We start from the raw sequence: 20,748 nt of genomic DNA on the forward strand, positions 1-20,748 counted from the left end.
GACTTCCCTGAAATAGTTTGGATCTCCAGCTGACACATGTTAACTCCACCTAAGTTTCACAAGTACAATCCTCACCCTAAAAGGATACTGAGATGTACAATCGTAATATAATCCAGATCTCTTTCAAATCTGCTTCAAAATTCAGCTTTCTTTGACCTTCTTTTCAAGTTTAACTGACATACTATATAGAGTCCTCCTGTGATGGTCAGATAATATTTCAGCATCTAAACACAAGAATGATCTCCGTAGCAGCCACACTGCTGCTAAGAACCACTTCTGGGTTTCCTCAAGCCCCAGTATCCCTAGTTGCACTGAACAAATGCTCCTCCAGGCCTTCCATAACCCCGAAACTCAATGATTTTGAGCTAATAGCAACATTTTAGTTGTGACGGTGCCAACTTGACTTTAGTCTCTCCCCACCGAGCCAACCCCCTCACTGACCACTGAATTGGCCTATTTTATGCCCCCTGTTCCTCATCAGAATCGAGTGTATTTTATGCCTTAAATGTTACAATCTTTAGTTAAGCCAATTATCATTTCCACAGGCACAAAGTCAGTTTCTCAAAACAAACAGAGACAAAAGAAGTCCTCCAAAATATAGGTTTCCTCATGGCATGCCGGATGACCAATGATTGATTCATGGGATGGGGTGGTTGTAGGAGGAATATCATGTGACAAAATCTATCCAAGCAGAGATGGCAAATGTAATTATTAGCACTAGCCTTTGAAACTTCTGCAAGCAATTGGCCATTTGGTGAGAAATGATATTTGGCACAGGGTTGATATCAATCAGACAAACCAGGAAGACTTTGCATTATGCAACATTTGACCTAACATGATCCCTAGCGAGGCAAGTTACGGCTAGCAGTAACTATGGTACTGTTCCAAAGCAGAACTCAGCTTCTCAGTAGTGGGAGAACCAGGCAAATGACTCACTTACAACCAAGAGCTACAGAAATAGATTTCATCCAGGCTGTGAGCACAGTTTTCAGGTACAATACAAAACCAGTCACTAAGCAGTGATAAAGCGATACACAGACAGAAAGTAATAGAAAGCTAGGAGAGAAATAAAAGACAGAAAAGGAGAGAAAGAAGGAAGGACTAAGAAAAGGGAAGAGTAGGGAATAGAAACAGAGGAATGAAATGGTGATAAAAGGAAGTGCAAGAAGAGGTAAAGAGTAAGAGAAAATGAGATGAGAGAGAAATAGAGGGGAAAAGAGAGGAGAAGGAATAAAAACACAAATAAACAGTAGAAGGAGAGAAGGGGAGGAGGGAAAAAATGAGGTCAAGGATGAGAATAGAGAGGGAGATATCGAGAAGGAAGAAGTGAAGCTATGCCAACCTTACATACAGTCATCAGGAGCTAATTAAACTACTACCTTCTTACCTCGATGTGAGGGGCAACATATCCAACTGTCTCTAGTTTCCGTGTCATTTCATCCATTGGGAATCCTTGGAATGTGACTGGGCTGTTTTCTGTTGTACCATATGCTCCCTGATAAAAGAAAGTTATTATTATTCAGAGTCAGCAGAACCATTTTTCTATTGACGAAGCTGTTGGGAATGATGGAGAAAGAAAATGGAGAAAGAAAATGAGGGGGAGGGTGTGTACGTTTGACGCTATTGACAAAAGAGCACAGTGACTCCAAATTCATAGTGTCCCAAACATCTCTGACGCCATCTGGCCACCAATACTCACGCTGGTCCACTCTTCCACCAATCCTATCATCTCCCCACATCCCCATGGGACCTTGCCCTACAAATGCAGAAGGATTCACACCTGGCCGTTTACTTCCTGCCTTCTCACTATCCAAGGCCCCAGATGCACCTTCCAGGCCAAGCAATGATTTACTATGATTTACATCTACTTTCTCTCCGGAAAAATCCAGAACTTCCAGTTGCCTGGCACATCAGCACGCTACGGTGTTCCCTGGCCAAAATCCCTGTCTCGTGCACTCTACAGTGTTCCAGCAAAGCTCAGTGCAAGCTGGAAGAATAATGCCTCATCTTCTACTTGAGAACCTTGCAGCCTGCTGGGCTCAATATTGAATTCAATAATTTTAGAGCCTGAGCACCTTCTTCCATGTCCTCACCCCAACCCCACACACCAGGCCTTGTCATCACATGGGCCGTTACCACATACAAACCATTGTGAGCCTCTTTATCAGCTATTCATATTCCCAAATTGACCATCACTTAACACTTTGTCTACCTAATGGTTTCTCTTTCTCTCTGGGCTCTATCATTTAATCCTTTCCCCTTCCCCCACCCCTTCTTTAGCATATACATCAACAGCTTCTTTGCTAAAATCAGTTCTGAGGAAGAGTAACTGGACCTGAAACGTTAACTCTGGTTCCTCTACACAGACGCTGCCAGGCCTGCTGATTTTATCCAACAATTTCTATTTATCATCCTAATTTTCTTTGCTCCACTGTTGATCACTTTGTCTTCAGCTGTCTAGGCCTTAAAATCTGAAATTCTCTTTAAACCTTTTGCCTCTCTACTCTGTCCTGCTTTGACATGTTCCTTACAAATCACTTCTTTGGTTAGAGTTTGGCCGCCCATCCTAATATCTCCCCTTGTGGCTCAGTCTCAAATTTTGCTTGATAATGCTCTCTGTAAAGTGTCTTTGGATGTTTTACTACATCTCTACGGATAAATGAAAGTTGCTGTTCAGACTTATTGTCTGGCTCTGGACTCTGTTATAAGAAGGATATTATTAAGCCGGGGACAGTTCAGAAGAGATTTACCAGGACGCTGCCAGGAATGGAGGTTTTGAGTTATAAGAAGATGCTGGAATAGCTGGGGCTTTGTTCACTAGAGCATAGGAGGTTGAGAGATGACCTCATAGAGATTTATAAAATAATGAGAGGTATAGATGAGATGAATGGCACGTGTGTTTTCCTACAGGCGGGGGATTTCAAGACTGGGGGCAGATTTTTAAGGTGACAGGACAAACATTTAAAAAATACAGAAGGGGCAAATTTTTTACACAAAGAGTGGGTACAGTTACAACATGTAAAAGACATTTGAATATGCACATGAATAAGAAATTTTTTGAGTGATATGGTCCAAGCACAGACAGGTGGGGCTAGTTTACTTTGGGATTATGGTCAGCATGGACTGATTAGACCAAAAGATCTGCTTCTGTGCTGTATGACTCTATGATAGGCAGAGGGAGGAAACTCCATAAGTAGGACCTGTGCAAAGACAGACAACAGTAGAGAGATGAAAATCCAGATGTGCAAGATGCCAGAATTGGAAGACCATAAGCGATCTCAGGGGATGGAGGTATTTACAAAGATGGGGGCCAAGGACAGATGTGTAAACAAGGGCAAACAGTTAAAATCATGATGCTGCTGGGTTGGGAGCTACTGTAAGTTCACAAGCACATGGCCAACGGTGAGTAAAACAGGGTGTGATTTACAACATAGGCAGCAGAATTTTCAATGAGCTCCAGAGCTTCTGGGTACCAAGCATAACACAATAAATGCTTGTGGTATGGATCACACAGGCAGCAGGCACAGGATCCACACTCCATCACTTCTACCATATATTGGGATGTGAATCAATTTCAACAAACAGCAGCTGTAACTTGCTTCAACCACTGATCCCCAATGCCACCATCATTGCCCAGAGTCTGCAGAAATCTTATCGAATCCAAGCAAAACATTCCAATAAATCATTCCCATTCACAGAAATTGTATAGAAGTCCCCTTCCAAAGATAACATTTCACTGCATTGCTCACATTACGCAGAACTAGAGATCAAAGCTCAACATTGAACAGACCAACTCACGACACACCCACTACCGAAAGATCTGGCTTTACTGTTGGAACAATACATGGTCCTCGTATCACACTGGATTAGTTATATATGGTATTCATCCTCTATCCTCTCCACTTCTATTCAAAGTGCAACTCATTGCAATAAGTCCCAGACTGAACTGAAATTGAAATATGAACAAACCACAGGTGTATCTGTGGAATTGCAATGTAAGTTCACCATCAGACATAATCTTTCTCTGCACAGTCACCCATCTCTCTGGTCACCTCTGTTTCACTTTTCTCCTGGACCTCCAAACTTACGTTCCTGCTTTCTCCAATCTTCATACCGAAAAGCAGCAATTTTAAGCAATGCAAGACGATTAGAGTTAAGGGTTCAGGGTAAGTGATGGCAGATTCCTTTTGACATTGATTAATGTGTGATGGTACTGACACATTTGACTTAATCCTGGGAGTTTGGATAACTGAGCCACAAACTCATCAGAGTTATAGTGGTCCTATTCAAAAGAGATCCTGCTGTGAGAGCATGTTTGGTCAGAAAAGAGAAGTTTACTCTTAAGAAAACTACTAATCTGTGCAGAATCTCTGAGATTGTCAACCATCAGCTAGAGCATATTAATGGAAGAACAGTTGAGCTTTTGCAATTTTCTTGAAGATATTCCAGGCCAAACAGGGAACATATTGTGAAAAAGCAAAAAGTATTTTCAGAAATGCCATCTGAAAAATCAAAGCCAGCAGAATGGGCGTACCTTTTGTGAAGGACATCTCATTAGAAAAAAGTGGAGCATGCCCAACTTGGGACAAACAGTGCTCTAACTGCAAGACATTGAATCACTTTCCAGGTAAGTCTTTAGCTTAAAAAAAGCAAAACAAATATACCAATAAGGCTGCTAGATAGATATCTGATGACGATACTGATAAATCACTCTACACCATATAACAGGGCGGTATTGTCAGATCTAAAGGTGATAGATGGTTTGCGATTGTTTGAATGATGGCTGCAGAGGACAGCATCAAATAAAAGTGCCAGATAAAGATTGAAGCTTTATGTAGCAGCATGAGCTTCATTTAACTGTGCAAAGTAACTCAAGATAGTGACTCAAAAATAAAAACCTCAAAGGTAAAATTGAGGCTATATGCTCAAACGATACACATTCCAAGAGAACCAATGAAGCTGATAGCCTGATACAATGGAAGAATGATGGTCTTGAATTCCAGATAGTAGAGATGAAACAAAATCCTCTCATCTCAGCTGAAGCAAGTCTAAAGATTGGTCTTGTAATCTTGCATGTGCTGGAAGAGATTTGCGTGTTTTAGAGGGCACAAAGTCATTAACTTCTGGACAGATCCTAAAAGATTGCAATGGCTTTGCTATGGGTCTTGAAAGTCTTCCTGGTGGATATCACCTCAAAATAGATGGGAATGTGGGACATCTGTCAAGGAGAATTCCTGTTGCCCTTAAGACCAATTTGAATGAGTAACGGAGGCTTCAGGACTAGGAGGTCCTATAAAGTGTGAAGAAAAACAAGGGAGATAAATCATATTTCGGGGATTGCATCTGATGGGGAGGATAAGTTTTATTTTTGGCCACTCAATGGGCATGGTGAAAGCAGAAAACGTGGTTATAATAAAAATCAGAGGAGAAGATAGAATAAGTAGAAAGAATAAAAAATGAAGAAAATTATGCAACTGGAGATGCCTGAAGTTGAACACATAGGTCAAGTACTGACAGGGAAAGGACTTTGCCTGGATCATATCCATGTGAGAGCTATACTAGAAATGCCATGGCTAACAGATATAAAAGAGTTGCAACAATTTGTTGGATTCATGTATGAATTACCAAGCAAGATTTTAGTCTAATTTGTTATCAAATGTGAAAATCTATGCAAGCTCACTGCTAAGGATGTGCAGTGGTATTGGGGCAAAAAAGAGCAAGTATCTTTTTCTCAAACTGAAAACCTGCAACACAGTTTGACATGCTTTAGAAGTAATTAATCCAGCTGTAATATTAATCTGAAAGACAGATCTTGCTCCGATAAAACATTCCCCACAAAAAGACACTGTCCAGGGAATGAAGATCATGCCAAGAATGAACAGATACCAGACAAACTGGCAACAACCCACACACTTTATTAAAATAACTGAATGCTTTATAGTTAATGGATAAAATGCATGTTCAAAGACTGGAAAATCTGGGACTGACAAAAATTATCACAGTTTTGTTCATAAATAGTTGTTTTATTTAATGACTGTGTATTGAGTAATTATAACTGCAAATGATAGTGCATGTAACTTTTCTTATTTTTTATGAAAAAGGTTTTGTAAGGCGCAATTGTACATACAGCCATTCCTCCGTATACTCAAGGGTTCCGTTATTAAGAACCCCAATGAATGATGAAATTCACGAGTGCAAAGATTATTAAAAAAGTTAAACATCGCAGATATGGGGTATTTGCCCGTGGATATGGAATTTTTGTTGTGACTTTTCTGGTGCGATTGATGAATTTAAAATTTGTGATTTGCGGATACAGAGGACTTGCAGTATTATACTGGCTGGCTTGCCATTGTCATGTAACCTCTCCCCTGCTGTATCTTCCTTTCACTTGTGTAGCTGTCTTAAACATGTTACTTCAAACAGTGTTTGGAATTCTACTTGACAGACAACAGCAGAGAGGTGGATATAGAATATATTAAAAGCTGTGTTACACAAATGTAGAACTATGAGGGAACAGGAGAAAGGTAAAGTTACCACAGTCCTAAAGCACTGCTCTCTCATTCGAGAGAGATGATGCCCGTAGTGGTTTAACATGGAAATCACTGCAACTCAGGTTAGGGAAGAAATTAAGAAGGAGACTGCTTCAACGGTGGCCTGAGCGAATGTGTGAATTGAGCCCATGCTGTTGGTGTCACCCTGCAACACACGCCAGCTGTCCAGCCAACTGAACTAAACCAACCCACTCAAAGGAATCAAGGCTACTGATGAATAAAAAGAAGAGTGGAACTGAGACCACTAGCAGATCAGCCATGATCCTACTAAACGGTAGGCCAGGCTGAGCGGCCTACTCCTGATCCTCTTTTTATGATCTTGAATTATAATCACACATTCACAGAATGGAAGGCCATTCTTACTCTTGCTCCTGACTCTTGCAGAAGCTAATTTGAATTTCATGTACCCCAACCCTGCTTGGCATCATTAATAAAACTGCTGATTAGGTCCTGGTCTCTGAAATTCTCACCCTAATTACCCTTCCTTTAAAATCTTTATTAATATCCCCCTTGTAGATAAGCTTTTGCCATCTCTTCTAACATCCCCCATATTGCCTCCACTACAGATAGACAATTTGGGATAATATCAACAGCAATTTCTGTCACTTTAGAGAAAAGAAAAGTGAGGGAAATTTGGCAGCAGTCAGCAGGGTGAGGGGGGTGGCTCTTAGAAATGTTCTGGACACAAGCACACTTGCAAGAGTGAGCAATATAAAAGACGTGAGTGACTGCATATAATGGGACAAATATGGGGGATTGCATCTTGAGGATCTTGCTGCTTCATAGAAAGTTCCCATCAGGTTGAACATTACTTGCTGCCACTCCAGCTCAGTTAGCTCTGAGATGGCTGTTATGTCCAATTGCACTGATGGCAGAATTGTCAATTCAGTGAGTTGTTTGGAGGTCTGTACACAGTCCCCAACACTTCAACTTTGCACGTGTGTGTTCTTGACAAAGTCTCTTGATGTCTTCAGCTACGTTCTCTCTAACGTTTGTTGTCTCTGCATGGACCTTCAAGGTCTGTGCACGGCAGTGACTTCCAAAACAGGAAGTCAATGGGTCTGATCGACATGAGCAGACCCTCCAAATGGCCATCAACCTAGAGGGAAGATTCCTCTGGGACTGAGGTCTGAGCAGAGCAGTTGCTTTGGAAGTCTAATAACAGGCAAACAAATGAGATGATGCCACCTAGCCCAGGTGGTTTTGAGTGGCAAGCACCTGGTTCATTAACAGCTTTTAGGGAAGGAAGCTGCTGTCATTACCTGGTCTGGCCAAGCTATGACTGTAAACCCACAGCAATGTGGTTGACTCTTAACTGCCCTCTAGGCAATTAGAGAGGGCCACTGACACCCACTTCTTGTGAATGATTAAAACAGCTCTATAAAAATGCAACAAATGAGGACAAAACCTTATGCCAGCCAGGACGATCAAACAGAACAGAGGGAGAGTCTTTATCAAACTGATCAAGCCCTAGAGTTAAAAGTGAAATGATAACTGTAAGAAAGGCAAAACTTTCCTTAGAGGCAATTTACTAAATATATCACAAAGACATAATGTCATGAGATTCTTTTAAATCAACATCAAAACGAATGTCTGTCAGACTCAGAAAATAGTGCTTTTGTTTGTCTCAGCAAAGTTAGATTTGGCAGCTGTAATCACAGATTTGCACAGTTATGAGCAGGGATATATTGGCCCCAGATCCTTCAGACTGTTTAGGATACCAGATGTAATATCCAGAATGCTCTGGGACGTAGCAGACAGCAGGAATGCTTGAAGAAAATTATTGTCTTGACTAGCCAGAAAAGGCAAGAGTGAGGTTTAAAGTTAAAGCCATAATGACATTAGTCACTGGAATAGATCAAAGAACCAGCAAAATGAAAGCAACAGCTATTGCAGGTGAAAGAAAAATTGCAGAAAACGTTTACCGAACAGCCCAACTGCATAAGCCAAAGCTGCTCTGCTTGGCTCCTGACATCGGAGAGAAATTTGTCAGTAGAACATTCTTAAAGAAGTAGACATGAATACAATGCTGTTGAAAATCCAATGATGAGAAGACAGATTTCAGAGTTTGGAGGTGAAGTAAAAATTTAGAAGTCCGGCTGAAACCTAGGACAATTAGACTATTCGGGAATTGGTTGACAAGAGCCAAGCATTCAACTTCAAAGCCAGCAAAATAAAGCATTAGTATGAAAAGCATTAGATCTGCATTATGAATGGATAGGTCTATTACTTGTTCTTGAACAATTCTGATTCAAGTTTGGAACTCGGGTTTCTGATAGCCTCAAGTTTCTGTATTTTTATTTGGTCATGGGATGTGGGCATCCCTGGCTAGGCCAGCATTTATTTGTCCATATCTACGTGCACTCAAAAATGTGGTTTGCCTCTTTCTTAAACCACTGCAGTCCTTCTGTGCAGGTACACCACAGAACCATAGCCGAAGTTCCAGAATATTGACCAGGCAACAGTAAATGAACTGTGATACAGTTTCAAGTTATATGGTGTACGGCTTGGAGGGGAATTTGCAAATGGTAGTGTTCCCATACATTTGTTGCCATTATCCTTCCAGGTGGTAAAGGAGCATTGATAAGTTACTGCAATGCATCTTATGGATTCTCAATGATTGTGAAGCTCATCAGAGCTTTGATCAAATCCACTGCTTAAGGGTTTCATGGTTCTATCTATAACATACTATTCCTGCCGATAAACATCCATGCAATCTTGTGTTGAATCTTCGCTGTCCTCTGTTTTAAGTGTGCTTGGTACTGCTCCTGGCATGCTTTCATATAACCTGCAGTGACCCAGGGTTGGTTAAACATATGAACCCACAACAAAATAAAAATTGACTGATTGTGGGATAGGAGGCCCTGACACCAGGAGTCAGAGATGAAATGCTTCCCATGCCTGGTGCCGTACCTATCAGAGAGGGAGGTTGTTGCATTTGTCAGCGTCTAATCATCTTAGCATGGTTTAGGTACAGAGTAAAGCATCCTCTCCACTGTCCCATTGGTGGACGACCAGGTCCATCAAGCCTGCTCCCCCATTCAATACTGTCATGAGCTACCTGGGAAAGTGCACTGATTCTCAAGCCCTGCTACTTCCAGGATTGCCACAAATGTTAATCATAGCAAGTACTTGATTTATCTACTTATTGGAATTAAGTTAACAGAAACACTGATTATGTTCTTGTAAATAACAAAAACTGTTATTTGTTACAAATAAGCAAATGCTAATCACAAGTAAATGGTCATGAACTATCAACACAAGGCTCTATTAGATCAAACTTTAACCTCCCCTCCCCTAAAACACCTACACACAAATACAGACATACATACACGGACAAAAAAATTTTGGTTTTATGAATGAAGCAAAACATTTTGGGAAGCACAATTAATTGCACCACAGAGCTCATTGAGATGTTCCTTTCGGCTGGCCAGACTTGCTGGTCCTCAATCTCCCTTCTCCAGATATGTTTAGTTCTCACGGGGGCACAGGGTGATTGTCACACTAATTACGAAGTCTTTTAGTTACTGATAAGAAGTTACAGCAACTAGAGGGAGAATATAACTGGCTGGCTTCAGGCTTCAGGTATTTTTACTACAGAGAACTGCCCTTCCAGTAGTTGAAGGTTTCTGTCTGTATCGTTCGCACCCAAAAGCTGCTCAGCTGCCCTAGAAACAAACAAAAAGTTGTCATCAGGCTAATAAATGTTGGCATCTATGGCTGGTCACAATTGCACAATCCAATCAATTACTTGGTGCCAAGCAAATTTCATTCTGCACACTTTCAGTGGTGTGCCATCTACAAATACCTCCCCCCTCCCCACTTGGACAGAGAAGCAGTGTGAACACTGCACACAGCAACTTTTAGAAACAAAAACAAAGTTGCTGGAAAAGCTCAGCAGGTCTGGCAGCATCTGTGAAGGAGAAAACAGAGTTAACGTGGCCCTTCCTTAGAACTGATGGTGGCTGAGAAAACGTCAGTTTATATGCAGAAAATAGGGAGGTGGGTGGGATAGAGAATAAACGATAGGATAGAGCCCAAAGAGAGAGAAAGACAGTTGGACAGACAAAGGAGTGACTTTTAGGAAATTGTTTTTAGAAGTACAGCCATTCCTATCACAATTATTGGTTTTAAAACAGTCCTTTTTCCATTTCATTCCATAATCAAAATACAGTAAATACAACGATAATTAGCTGAGGCGCCAACACTGCGCTTTGCAAAACTTCACTAATCAGAGCCTGAGATAACAAGGTGTAGAGCTATGAACACAGCAGGCCAAGCAACATCTTAGGAGCAGGAAAGCTGACATTTCGGGCCTAGACCCTTCATCAGAAATGGGGGAGGGGAAGGGGGTTCTGAAATAAATAGGGAGAAGGGGGAGGCGGATAGAAGATGGATAGAGGAGAAGATAGGTGGAGAGGAGACAGACAAGTCAAAGAGGTGAGGATGGAGCCAGTAAAGGTGAGTGTAGGTGGGGAGTTAGGGAGAAGATAGGTCAGTCCAGGGAAGACGTACAGGTCAAGGGGGTGGGATGCAGAACCTGTCAACTTAAAATGTTACTCTTTGCTTCCTGCCTGTTAACCAGTCAGCTATTGAACTCTGCTGAGCCAGCCACATGCTTAAAAACAAAGAACAGCAGAGCACACGAATAGGCCCTTTGGCCCACCAAGCCTGCATCAACACATGACGCTTTTCTAAACTAAAAGTCTTTTGCATCTATGCAGTCCAAATCCCTCTATTCCCTCCCCATTCATGTATCTGTCAAGATTCCTCTTAAGCATTGCTATTATGTCTACTTCTATCAACCTCCTCAGCAGCACATTCCAGGCACTTACCACCCTCTGTGAAAAAACGTGCCTCTCACATCTCCTTTAAACTTTCCCTTTTACCTTCAATTACTATGCACCCTAGTCATTAATATTTGTGCCCTCGGAAAAAGTCTTAACTATCTATTCCATCCACGCCTCTCATAATTTTGTAAACTTCTGTCAAGTCGCCCCTGAGCCTCCGACATTCAAGTGAAAATAAAACAAATTTGTCTAGTTTCCCTTCACAGTTAATACCCTCCAAACTAGGCAACATCCTGGTAAACCTTTTTTGCAACCTCTCCAAAGCCTGCTTATCCTTCTGGTAACGTGGGAACCAAAAATGTGTGCAATATTCCAAATGAGGTCTAACGCAAGTTCTATATAGCTGTATCATTACTTGCCAATTTTTATATTCTATGCCCTAACTGATGAAGAGAAGCATACCATATACCTTCTTGACCAATTTATCCACTTGTGTTGTCACTTTCAGAGAACAATGGGCCTGTACACTTGGATCCCTCCATATGTTAATGCTTCTAAGGGACCGGCCATTTACCGTATACTTCCTTCCTGCATTGGGCCTTCCAAAATGCATCTCCTTACATTTGTCCAAATTAACCTCCATCTGCCATTTCTCCATCTAAGTCTCCAGCTTACCAAACCATGCCGAACCTTCTGGCAATCCTCCTCACTAACCCAATCTTTGAGTCATTCACAAAATTACTAATCAGACTACCTACATTCTCCTCCAAATCATTTATAAGTATTACAAACAACAGGAATCCCAGCATTGATCCCTACGGTACACCAATGGTTGCAGATCACCACTCTGAATAACACCCTTCCACTGTTACTCTCTGTCTTATATAACTAAGCCAGTTCTGTATTCATCTTACCAGCTCACTGTGGGTCCCATGTGACTTCATCTTCTGTATCTGCCTGCCATGAGGAACCTTGTCAAAGGTCATGCTAAAGTCCATGGAGACAACACCCAAGGCCCTGCCCTCATCAGTCATCTTTTTCACTTCCTCAAAAAACTCAATCAAATTTGTGAGACACAACTTCCCCCACACAAAGTTACGTTGGTTATCACTAATAAGTCCATATTTTTTCAATGTGATGAATCCTGTCCCTAAGAATCTTCTTCAATAATTTCTCTACCACTGACATAAAGGTCACCAGCCTATAATTTCCCATGTTATTCCTATTGCCCTTCTTAAACAAAGGAAGAACTGTGGCAAATCTCAGATCCACCTGGACTTATCCTGTGACTAAAGATGACAATGAAGATTTTGTACAAGGCCTAAGTAATTTCCTCACCTGCTTCCCTCAGCATTCTGAATCAGATACAATCAGATCCTGGCATCTTGTACACCTTAACACTTTTCAAAACACTCAACACCTTCTGTTTTTTTATCCCAATATGCTCTAGAATGCTAGCATACTCCTCCCTGTACTCACCATCCACCATTCATTCTTGTTGCAAGTATCAATGCAAAATATTTGTTAAGGACCTCATCCACTTCATCTGGCTCCATTCATAAGTTCTCTCCTTTGTCCTTGGGTGGACCTATGCTTTCCCTAACCACCCTCTTGCTCATTATATATGTATAAAACTCCTTTGGATTATCCCTAATCCTGTTTGCCAAGGACATTTCATGGCTCCTTTTAGCACTCCTAACTCCTTGCTTAAGTTCTTTCTTGTTTTCTTTATATTTTTCAAGTCTGTCTTCAGTTTCCTTAGCCCGATGTGGGCACATAACCTTCTTCTTCTTTTCTCTTTTTGGAATGCCTGAGTAATTGCCAAAGCAAATCTTTTGTGCCCTGCTCAAGGAAGGCACTCAAACAAGATGAGGTCAAAAGAAACATTTCACAGACTTCCTGAAGGCTTCCCTCAAGAAATGCAACATAGATGTCAATGTGTGGGAGATTCTTGTTCAGAAGAAACTGACTTGGAGGAACCACCTATATGAAGGGACACAACTCTTCAAGAACATCTGGCAGCAAGAGGAAAATGGAACAGAAACCTGAAAAAGAAATGCCATGATCTAGAGGCCAAGGACCCAACTCCATCTCCCGGAAACACCTGCCAAATGTGTAGTGAGAGATATGGTTGTAGGATCAGGCTTATCAACCACACGAGGACCCACAGAATCCATGACCAGAGGCATAGAACTTCCTATGGAACAATAATGCTCATTAGAAAGTGATTGTTGCTGCCAAGAATGACAATTGCCCCAACTCTATAAGCCCTTATCTAGCTTCTCCACCTTTTGTGTGGCACCTTTTCAATTGACTTTTGTTAAGTAAATGTGCAAAATTGACTGGCTACCATTTATCTAACCTACGAGTTACAACCTCAAAAAATTCTAATAAATTTGTCGAACACAATTTGCCTTTTGTAAAACCACGATGATATTGATTATATTAAGATTTTTCTATATGATTTGATTCCAGCATTTTCCAGATGATTGACATCAGGTTATCAGACATACAGTTCCCCATTTGCTCTCTCTCATGTACTTCCTGCCTGCCAGGGCAGTTACAGCAAAGATTAGATATAGACTAAAGCTTGCTCTACCCTGTCGCATCCTACACTCCTAGGATAGATATTACACAGTTGGTGGATCATTCCTTTCATACTCTTCATCCTGAGCCAGCAATGTTACATGGTCGTATGCCCGCTTCGGTGTTCCGGAGGCTGAATCTTAGCATGAAATGTTTCATTAGTGCTGTTTCCATTGTGATGGTGCCTTCTCAAGTAAAGCATGGTTCATTTTTTGCTAAAATGCTTTTCTGGAATTTTCCATTTTGTTCAACAAGCAGAAATGGAAAGGAAAGTGAATGCCAGTGTGAGATGTTCAAAAATTTCCAGACCCAGTGCAGACTAATGATTACACTTTCAATGCTGCACAGAATGCCAGGTACCATTCAACACTTGCTTTATTGGGAGACACCCAACTTTCCATAAAGTAGTCTTTCATAAGAACTAACCACAGCCATCTTCATTCGATATCATGAACCTTTTCGTCACCAGCTGTAAGATTTGACTTACTTCTTTAGCCAACCATCAATACGATATATTTAGTCTTCATGGTGACTCATTCTGTTTCAAGTTAACTTGTTTTTGCCAAGTTTCTCTCTTTTTAAGCCTTCCCTTTTATGATTCTGGTCATAGTAAAATTCCATGAGAACTTCCAGGCCTCATCCTAATGTTCATTACATATGATCAGAATGCAGTCAAGACAGTCAGTCAAATAGTGAATCAGTCATGTCCTATACTTAACAATTGAAATGGTCTATACACCAGTAGGCTTTAGTAAAACCACTACACCAAGTTATACTAAACAATCCAGGCTCATTCAGCATAGTCATCCACAACTTGGAACTGGTGCTGACATTCGAAAAGCTGCCTCACAGATGAACTGAAAAATAGCATTCCTAAGGAAGTATACATTCCAGCCAAGCTCCAAAACCTAGGGGTGCAGGTACACGGGTTCCTTCAAAATAGAGTCACAGGTAGACAGGGTGGTGAAGAAGGTGTTTGGCACAGTTGCCTTCGTAGGTCAGAATATTGAGTATAGGAGTTGAGATGTCGTGTTGCAGCTGTACAGGACATTGGTCAGGCCACTTTTAGAATCCTGCACACAATTCTGGTTACCCGTCTTTCGGAAGGAAGTTGTTAAACTTGAGAGGGTGCAGAAGGATGTTGCCAAGACTGGAGGGTTTGAGTTAGAGGGATAGGTTGAATAGGCTGGCGCTTTTTTCCCTGGAGTGTTGGAGAATGAGATGTGAACTTAGAAAGGTTATAAAATCAGCAGGGATATGGATGGGGTGAATAGTCAGGATCTTTTTCCTAGGTCCAAAACTAGAGGGTATTTGTTTACGTTGAGAATGGAAAGATTTAAAAAGGGCCTGAGGGATAGCTTTCTCATGCTGAGGGTGGTGTGTGTATGGAATGAGCTGCCAGAGGGAGTGGTAGCGGCTGATACAATTACAACATTTGAAAAGGCATCTGGATGGGTATATAAATAGGAAGGGTTTAGTTGGATATGGGCCAAATGCTGGCAAATGGAACTATGTCAGATTAGGATGACTGTTCAGCGTGGAACAGTTGGATTGAAGGGGCTATTTCTGTACTGTATAACCCTATGACTCTAACACGCATCGGTATGATTTTTCTTAGCTGCAGCACATAACTAGACAGTGTTGGGCCAATGTCTCTGCTGCCCTTATCCTTCCAGGTGGTAGAGGTTGTGGGTTTGGAAAGGAGGCATTTTGGAGTGTTTCAGGTGTTGCTCAATGCATCTTGTAGGTGGTACACACTGCTACTATTGTAACTTAGTGGTGGAGGAAGCAACTATTGATGGTGAAGAATTAATGCCAGTGAAGTGGTCTGTTTTATTCCAGATGGTGTCTGGCTTCTTGAGATTTGTAGATGCTGCATGCATCTCAACAAGTGATGCTCATTCCATCATTTTCCTAATCTGTCTTTGTAGACAGAGGATTCCTAGATTGATTCCTGAGATTAACAGGCCGTCTTTTGAAGAGCAATTGAGCAGGATCAGCTCATACTCACCACAGTTCAGAAGAACAATTAATGATTTTATTCATGCATATATGATTATGAGGAAGAATCATTGATTCATTGCTGTATTGTTCAGCTCCTGGGTTGAAATTCTGGAACAGCCTCCATAACAGTACTCATAGTGTACCTACACCCATGGCCTGCAGTCGTTCAAGAAGACAAGTCACTGGAACACTAGAGGTTAAATGTTGGTTAGACAGAGCCCAGGCATAAGCTTTTCTGATTAGAATTTTATACCAACTCACACAAGATCACTTCCAACCTCAAAGATTACTTGTTCTCCACACATACACAGCCAATCAAGTTCTCACAAAAGCCCCCAACTGAGAATGTAATCACTACTTCTCCTACAGTTCCTGGGTTTCAGGCATCCTTGCCATAACCTATTAGATAATAACCATCTTTTTATGGCAACTAAGGATAGGCAATATTTCCTGGTTGTGTGATGTCCATGTTCCATTAATGAAAATACACATCTACTTATGCACACATGCAAACAAGAATAGAATTAGGTCATATAGACCCTCAGAAATGTTGAACCATTCAATGGGATTACTGCTGAATTGTCTTTCTGCAAAATCCATTATTAGCTTTAATTAACAAAAAGTTACTAATCTTGATTTAAAATTTAAAATGCCTTTTACATAATTTTACAACTGTTAGTGCAGAGCAGTGCTTCCTAATTTTAGACCTAAAATAGAAACCAAACAACTGCAGATGCTGTAAATCAGGAACAAAAACAGAAGTTGCTACAAATGCTCAGCAGGTCTGCCAGCATCTGTGAAGACAAAACAAAGTTGACGTTTTGGGGCCGGTGACCCTTTCTCAGAATGGAGGAAGGGTCACCGGACTTGAAATGTCAACTCTGATTTTTTCTTCACAGATGCTGCCAGACCTGCTGAGCTTTTCCAGCAACTTCTGTTTTTGTTTAGACCTAAAATGTCTTGCTCTAAAGTTTTTACTATTCCCCAAGCCTTAGACTCCCCACCCAATGGAAATGGCACCGATCTACTCCATCAGTTCCCTACATATCTTGAAATCTTTAATCAAATTATTTCTTAACTTTTTCATTTCCTGGGATTATATCTGTTGTTCATGTAACCTTTCCTGTAACATAACCCATGGAACCAGGTATCATTTTATAAAGATAAACAGACAATGCTGGAGGAATGCAGCACCTGTAGAGGGAGAAGCTTCACCCCTACAGATGCTGCCAGCCCTGTTGAGTTTCTCCTGCATTTTCTGTTTGCATTTTAGATTCCAGCATGCCCCATTCTTTGTTTTTTTTTATTCTACTATCAATCTGGTAAATCTATCCTAAACTCCAACTCCACGCAAAGCTGATACAGCCTTCCTAAAGTGTGGTTCCCAGAACAACTCAAAGTACTCCAGATGTTGCGTAGCTATATATAGCTTTGTATAAAGTAGCAAAAAGTATGCTTTAGAAACAAAGACACCCATAGACACCCATGTACCTGTTTACCAAAATCATTTTCAACCCTCATAATATCTATCTTTTTAACATTTAGCAAATAGTCTGTTTTTCCCTTTTAAATTCAAAGCACCACCTAAAAGGCTAGCTAGCAAAATGGGTTTATGGAACAGGAAAGCCGGTGTCAACATGAATAAAAAAAACTGGCTTATGTACAGTAAACAGCAAGTCATGATAAATGGTTATTTTTGATACTTGAGGTTTGTTGATAGTACTGTTCCCATGGGTAGGTGTGAGGTCTAGTGTGAGTTTGTCTCCAATAAGGTGCTTTACCTTGCGCAGCAATATTTACATACTGTCTGATAATACAACATAGTGGAAGTGGATATCATGGTAGTGAAGAATTCAACAGCCATTTCTTATAACTAACTACTATATTCAGACATTACATTCCTTAGGCTCTTCCAGTAGTGTGTTATATATCAACTGATCTGAAATAAGACAGACTATGAGATCTTTATACCTTCAGGTAACATGCTAGAATACAGTAATGATATTTTGAGCATGTGGGTCTTAAAGTCATACTGACTGTGAGACATAACACAAGAAAAACTGCATTTTTCATATACAGAAGTGTCTTGGATACTGAACAGAATAATATGTCAAAATTTGCTGAGAACACCAAGCTTGGAGCAGTGACAAAAAAAGTGAAGATGACACTAATTGACTGTAACAAGACATAGACAGGGTAGCAGAATTGGTGCTCATGTAGGTGATAGAATTTAATACAGATATGTATGAAGTGATGCGTTTCGGTAGGGCAGGTAAAGGCAATAGAATTAATGCCCTATTTCTAATAGGTATCCAGGAATGGAGAAACCATGGTGCATGTGCACAGACCATTGAATGTGGCAGGACATATTGAGAAAATGACTAACAAAGTACATGGGATCTTCGGCTTCATGTATTGAGCCCAAAAACTGGAAAGTTAAATCTTTACAGAGCGTAGGCCACAGCTAAAATATTGCATCCAGTCTGGTCATCACATTTTAAGATGCATCTGAGAATCCTTCAGAAGGTACAGAGACGATTTATTGGAATTGATTGATTTTACTGACACTTGTACTGAAATACAGTAAGAAGCTTTGTTTACGAGCAGTACAGGCAGATCACAGCAAGCAAAGGATGTACAGATCAAACATACTGAGAGACATACAGGTTACATTGCAGGTTACATTATTTGAGGCTACAGTCCATTCAACAATCTCAGGACAGCCAGAAAGAAGCTCATCCTGAACTTACTTGTGCATGTGTTCAGGCTTCTGTATTTCCTGCCTGGTGGAAGAGGCTGTAAGAGATCATTACCGGGGTGTGATCAGTCTTTGATGACGTTGGCAGCTTTTCTGCAGCAGTGAGCTGTGTAAATACAGTCCATGGATGGAAGGCTGGTTTCCATAATGGTCTGCACTGTGCACACAGCCTTCTCTAGTTTCTTAAGGTGCTGGGCGGAGCAGTGGCTGTACCCTGCCATATGCACCTGGACAGTATACTTTCAATGGAGCATCTGTAGAAGAAGGTGAGGGTCCTCATGGGCATGTTAAATTTTCTGAGCCACCTGAGCAAGAAGAGGCATTATTGTGCGTTCTTGACTGTCGCATCTACGTGGGAAATCCAGGACAGGTCATTAGTTATTGTCACTCCGAGGAACTTGATGCTCTTCACCCTGTCAACCTCAGTTCCGTTGATGCACATGGAGGCATGTTCTTCCCCCTTCTTTCTGAAGTTGATGATCAGTTCTTTTGTTTTGCTGACATTGAGAGACAGATTGTTTTCATTGCACCATGTCACAAAGCTCTCTATCTCCCTTCTGAATTTTGACTTGTCGTTGTTAGATATCCGTCCCAGTATGGTGGTGTCGTCAGCGAATCTGTAGTTGGCATTCATTTGGAATTCAGCAACACAGTTGTAGGTGTACAAGATGTACAGTGGGGATGAATTGTGTCAAGGGAGAGGGGGATTTAATTATCAGGCTAAGTTGGAAAAGCTTTTTTCCCTTGAAGAATAGGGTACTGAGGGGGAATTTAACAGATTTTTAGATTTACACATGTGATACGTTATCCAACCTGTTAGGATAGCGATGATTTTGCAGTCTCCCCTGGTCCTCTAGCTCATTGTTAAACTGTTGCAATACTACAGAGCTAGATCTGACCAGCTGATTTCCAGATTGTTTTGTTCCATTGCACACTGCATCTGTTGATGAGCAAGCACATAATCCCCTTTTGTCATTTCACCAGAAGGATACCTCATTTTTAGATTTGCCACATTCTGCTGCATTCCTGTTTCATCAAAGTTGATTTCCTCCCATTATGGTAACAGAAGAGCAAGGGTATGTCAGGCCATGAGATTACAGAATGTTTGGCCCCACTATTTAGTTTCAAACCCCCCACTACTTCCCTTGTTATGTAGTTTGCATGATCACTGGCCTCAGCAGGGTTTAGGTGTAGACCACCTGAATGGTATGCCCCTCAACAATATCCCCTCAACCATGGCTCCCGTGGCCCACCAAATGAAATCCACTGCTTTCATTCCAGTCTTTAGGCCACATATTCATTTCTATAATTTTCTGCACCCATGGTAATTTACACACACCACAACTAATAATTCCAAGATTATAACATTTGAGATTCTGCTTTATTGTCGCTTTAATGCCTAGCTCCACCTACTCTCTACGCAGAGTGTCTTTCCTAGCTTTACCCATGTCATTGGTAGCCACATGGACCACAACCACTGGATCCTCCCCTTCCCACTGCAAATTCCAATGAATGTTGTCCGATGAAGTGTTTGACAAAGTGTCATGTGATAAGCTGGTTAATAAAAATGTTACTCATGAAATTGGAGGATCAGTGTCCACTTAGATGAAAGGATTTGCTTAAAGCCAGAAAGCAGTATTTTGTGATGGAATTTTTTAGACTGGAGGATGGTAGACATTGGAATGCAAAGTAAAATTTCAAAATTCAACAGCAATGCCAAACTTAGAGTGTCAAACAGTGAGGATGATACCAATCACCCACAACATAACAGTAGACTTGCAGAATGTTCCCTCTTGCAGGGGCATTGCATAACTGGAGTCATAAGAAATTCACTAAGATGTTCAATGGTGAATTCAGAAGCTTCTTTACTCAAAATGTGTATGAAAATGTGAAACTCCCTCCCACATGGAGTAGTTGAAGCAAGTAGGATGGTTTTCACAAAAGGCTAACAGAGTGGGCGGAGAAGAGCAGAATTAATAGTGTGTGTGAAGGAAGAGAGAGAAAGGGGCAACAAAGAGTGCGCAGGGACAGAGGGTGTTAAAGGGGTCATAGGCATGGA

General features: G+C 41.1%; 1 protein-coding gene across 2 annotated transcripts in view; it reads right to left on the bottom strand.

Moving 5' to 3' along the window:
* The window catches only part of acsf2 (acyl-CoA synthetase family member 2), a 161,077-nt gene that overhangs the window by 10,784 nt on the left and 129,545 nt on the right, over positions 1–20,748 (bottom strand). For both annotated transcript variants that reach the window (XM_048555342.2, XM_048555343.2), the window contains one exon: positions 1,388–1,495. In XM_048555342.2, coding sequence (XP_048411299.1) covers positions 1,388–1,495 — 108 coding nt within the window. The remainder of the gene's footprint in view (positions 1–1,387; positions 1,496–20,748) is intronic.

Source organism: Stegostoma tigrinum, chromosome 22 (assembly GCF_030684315.1).
Source record: "Stegostoma tigrinum isolate sSteTig4 chromosome 22, sSteTig4.hap1, whole genome shotgun sequence".
Taxonomy (NCBI): domain Eukaryota; kingdom Metazoa; phylum Chordata; class Chondrichthyes; order Orectolobiformes; family Stegostomatidae; genus Stegostoma; species Stegostoma tigrinum.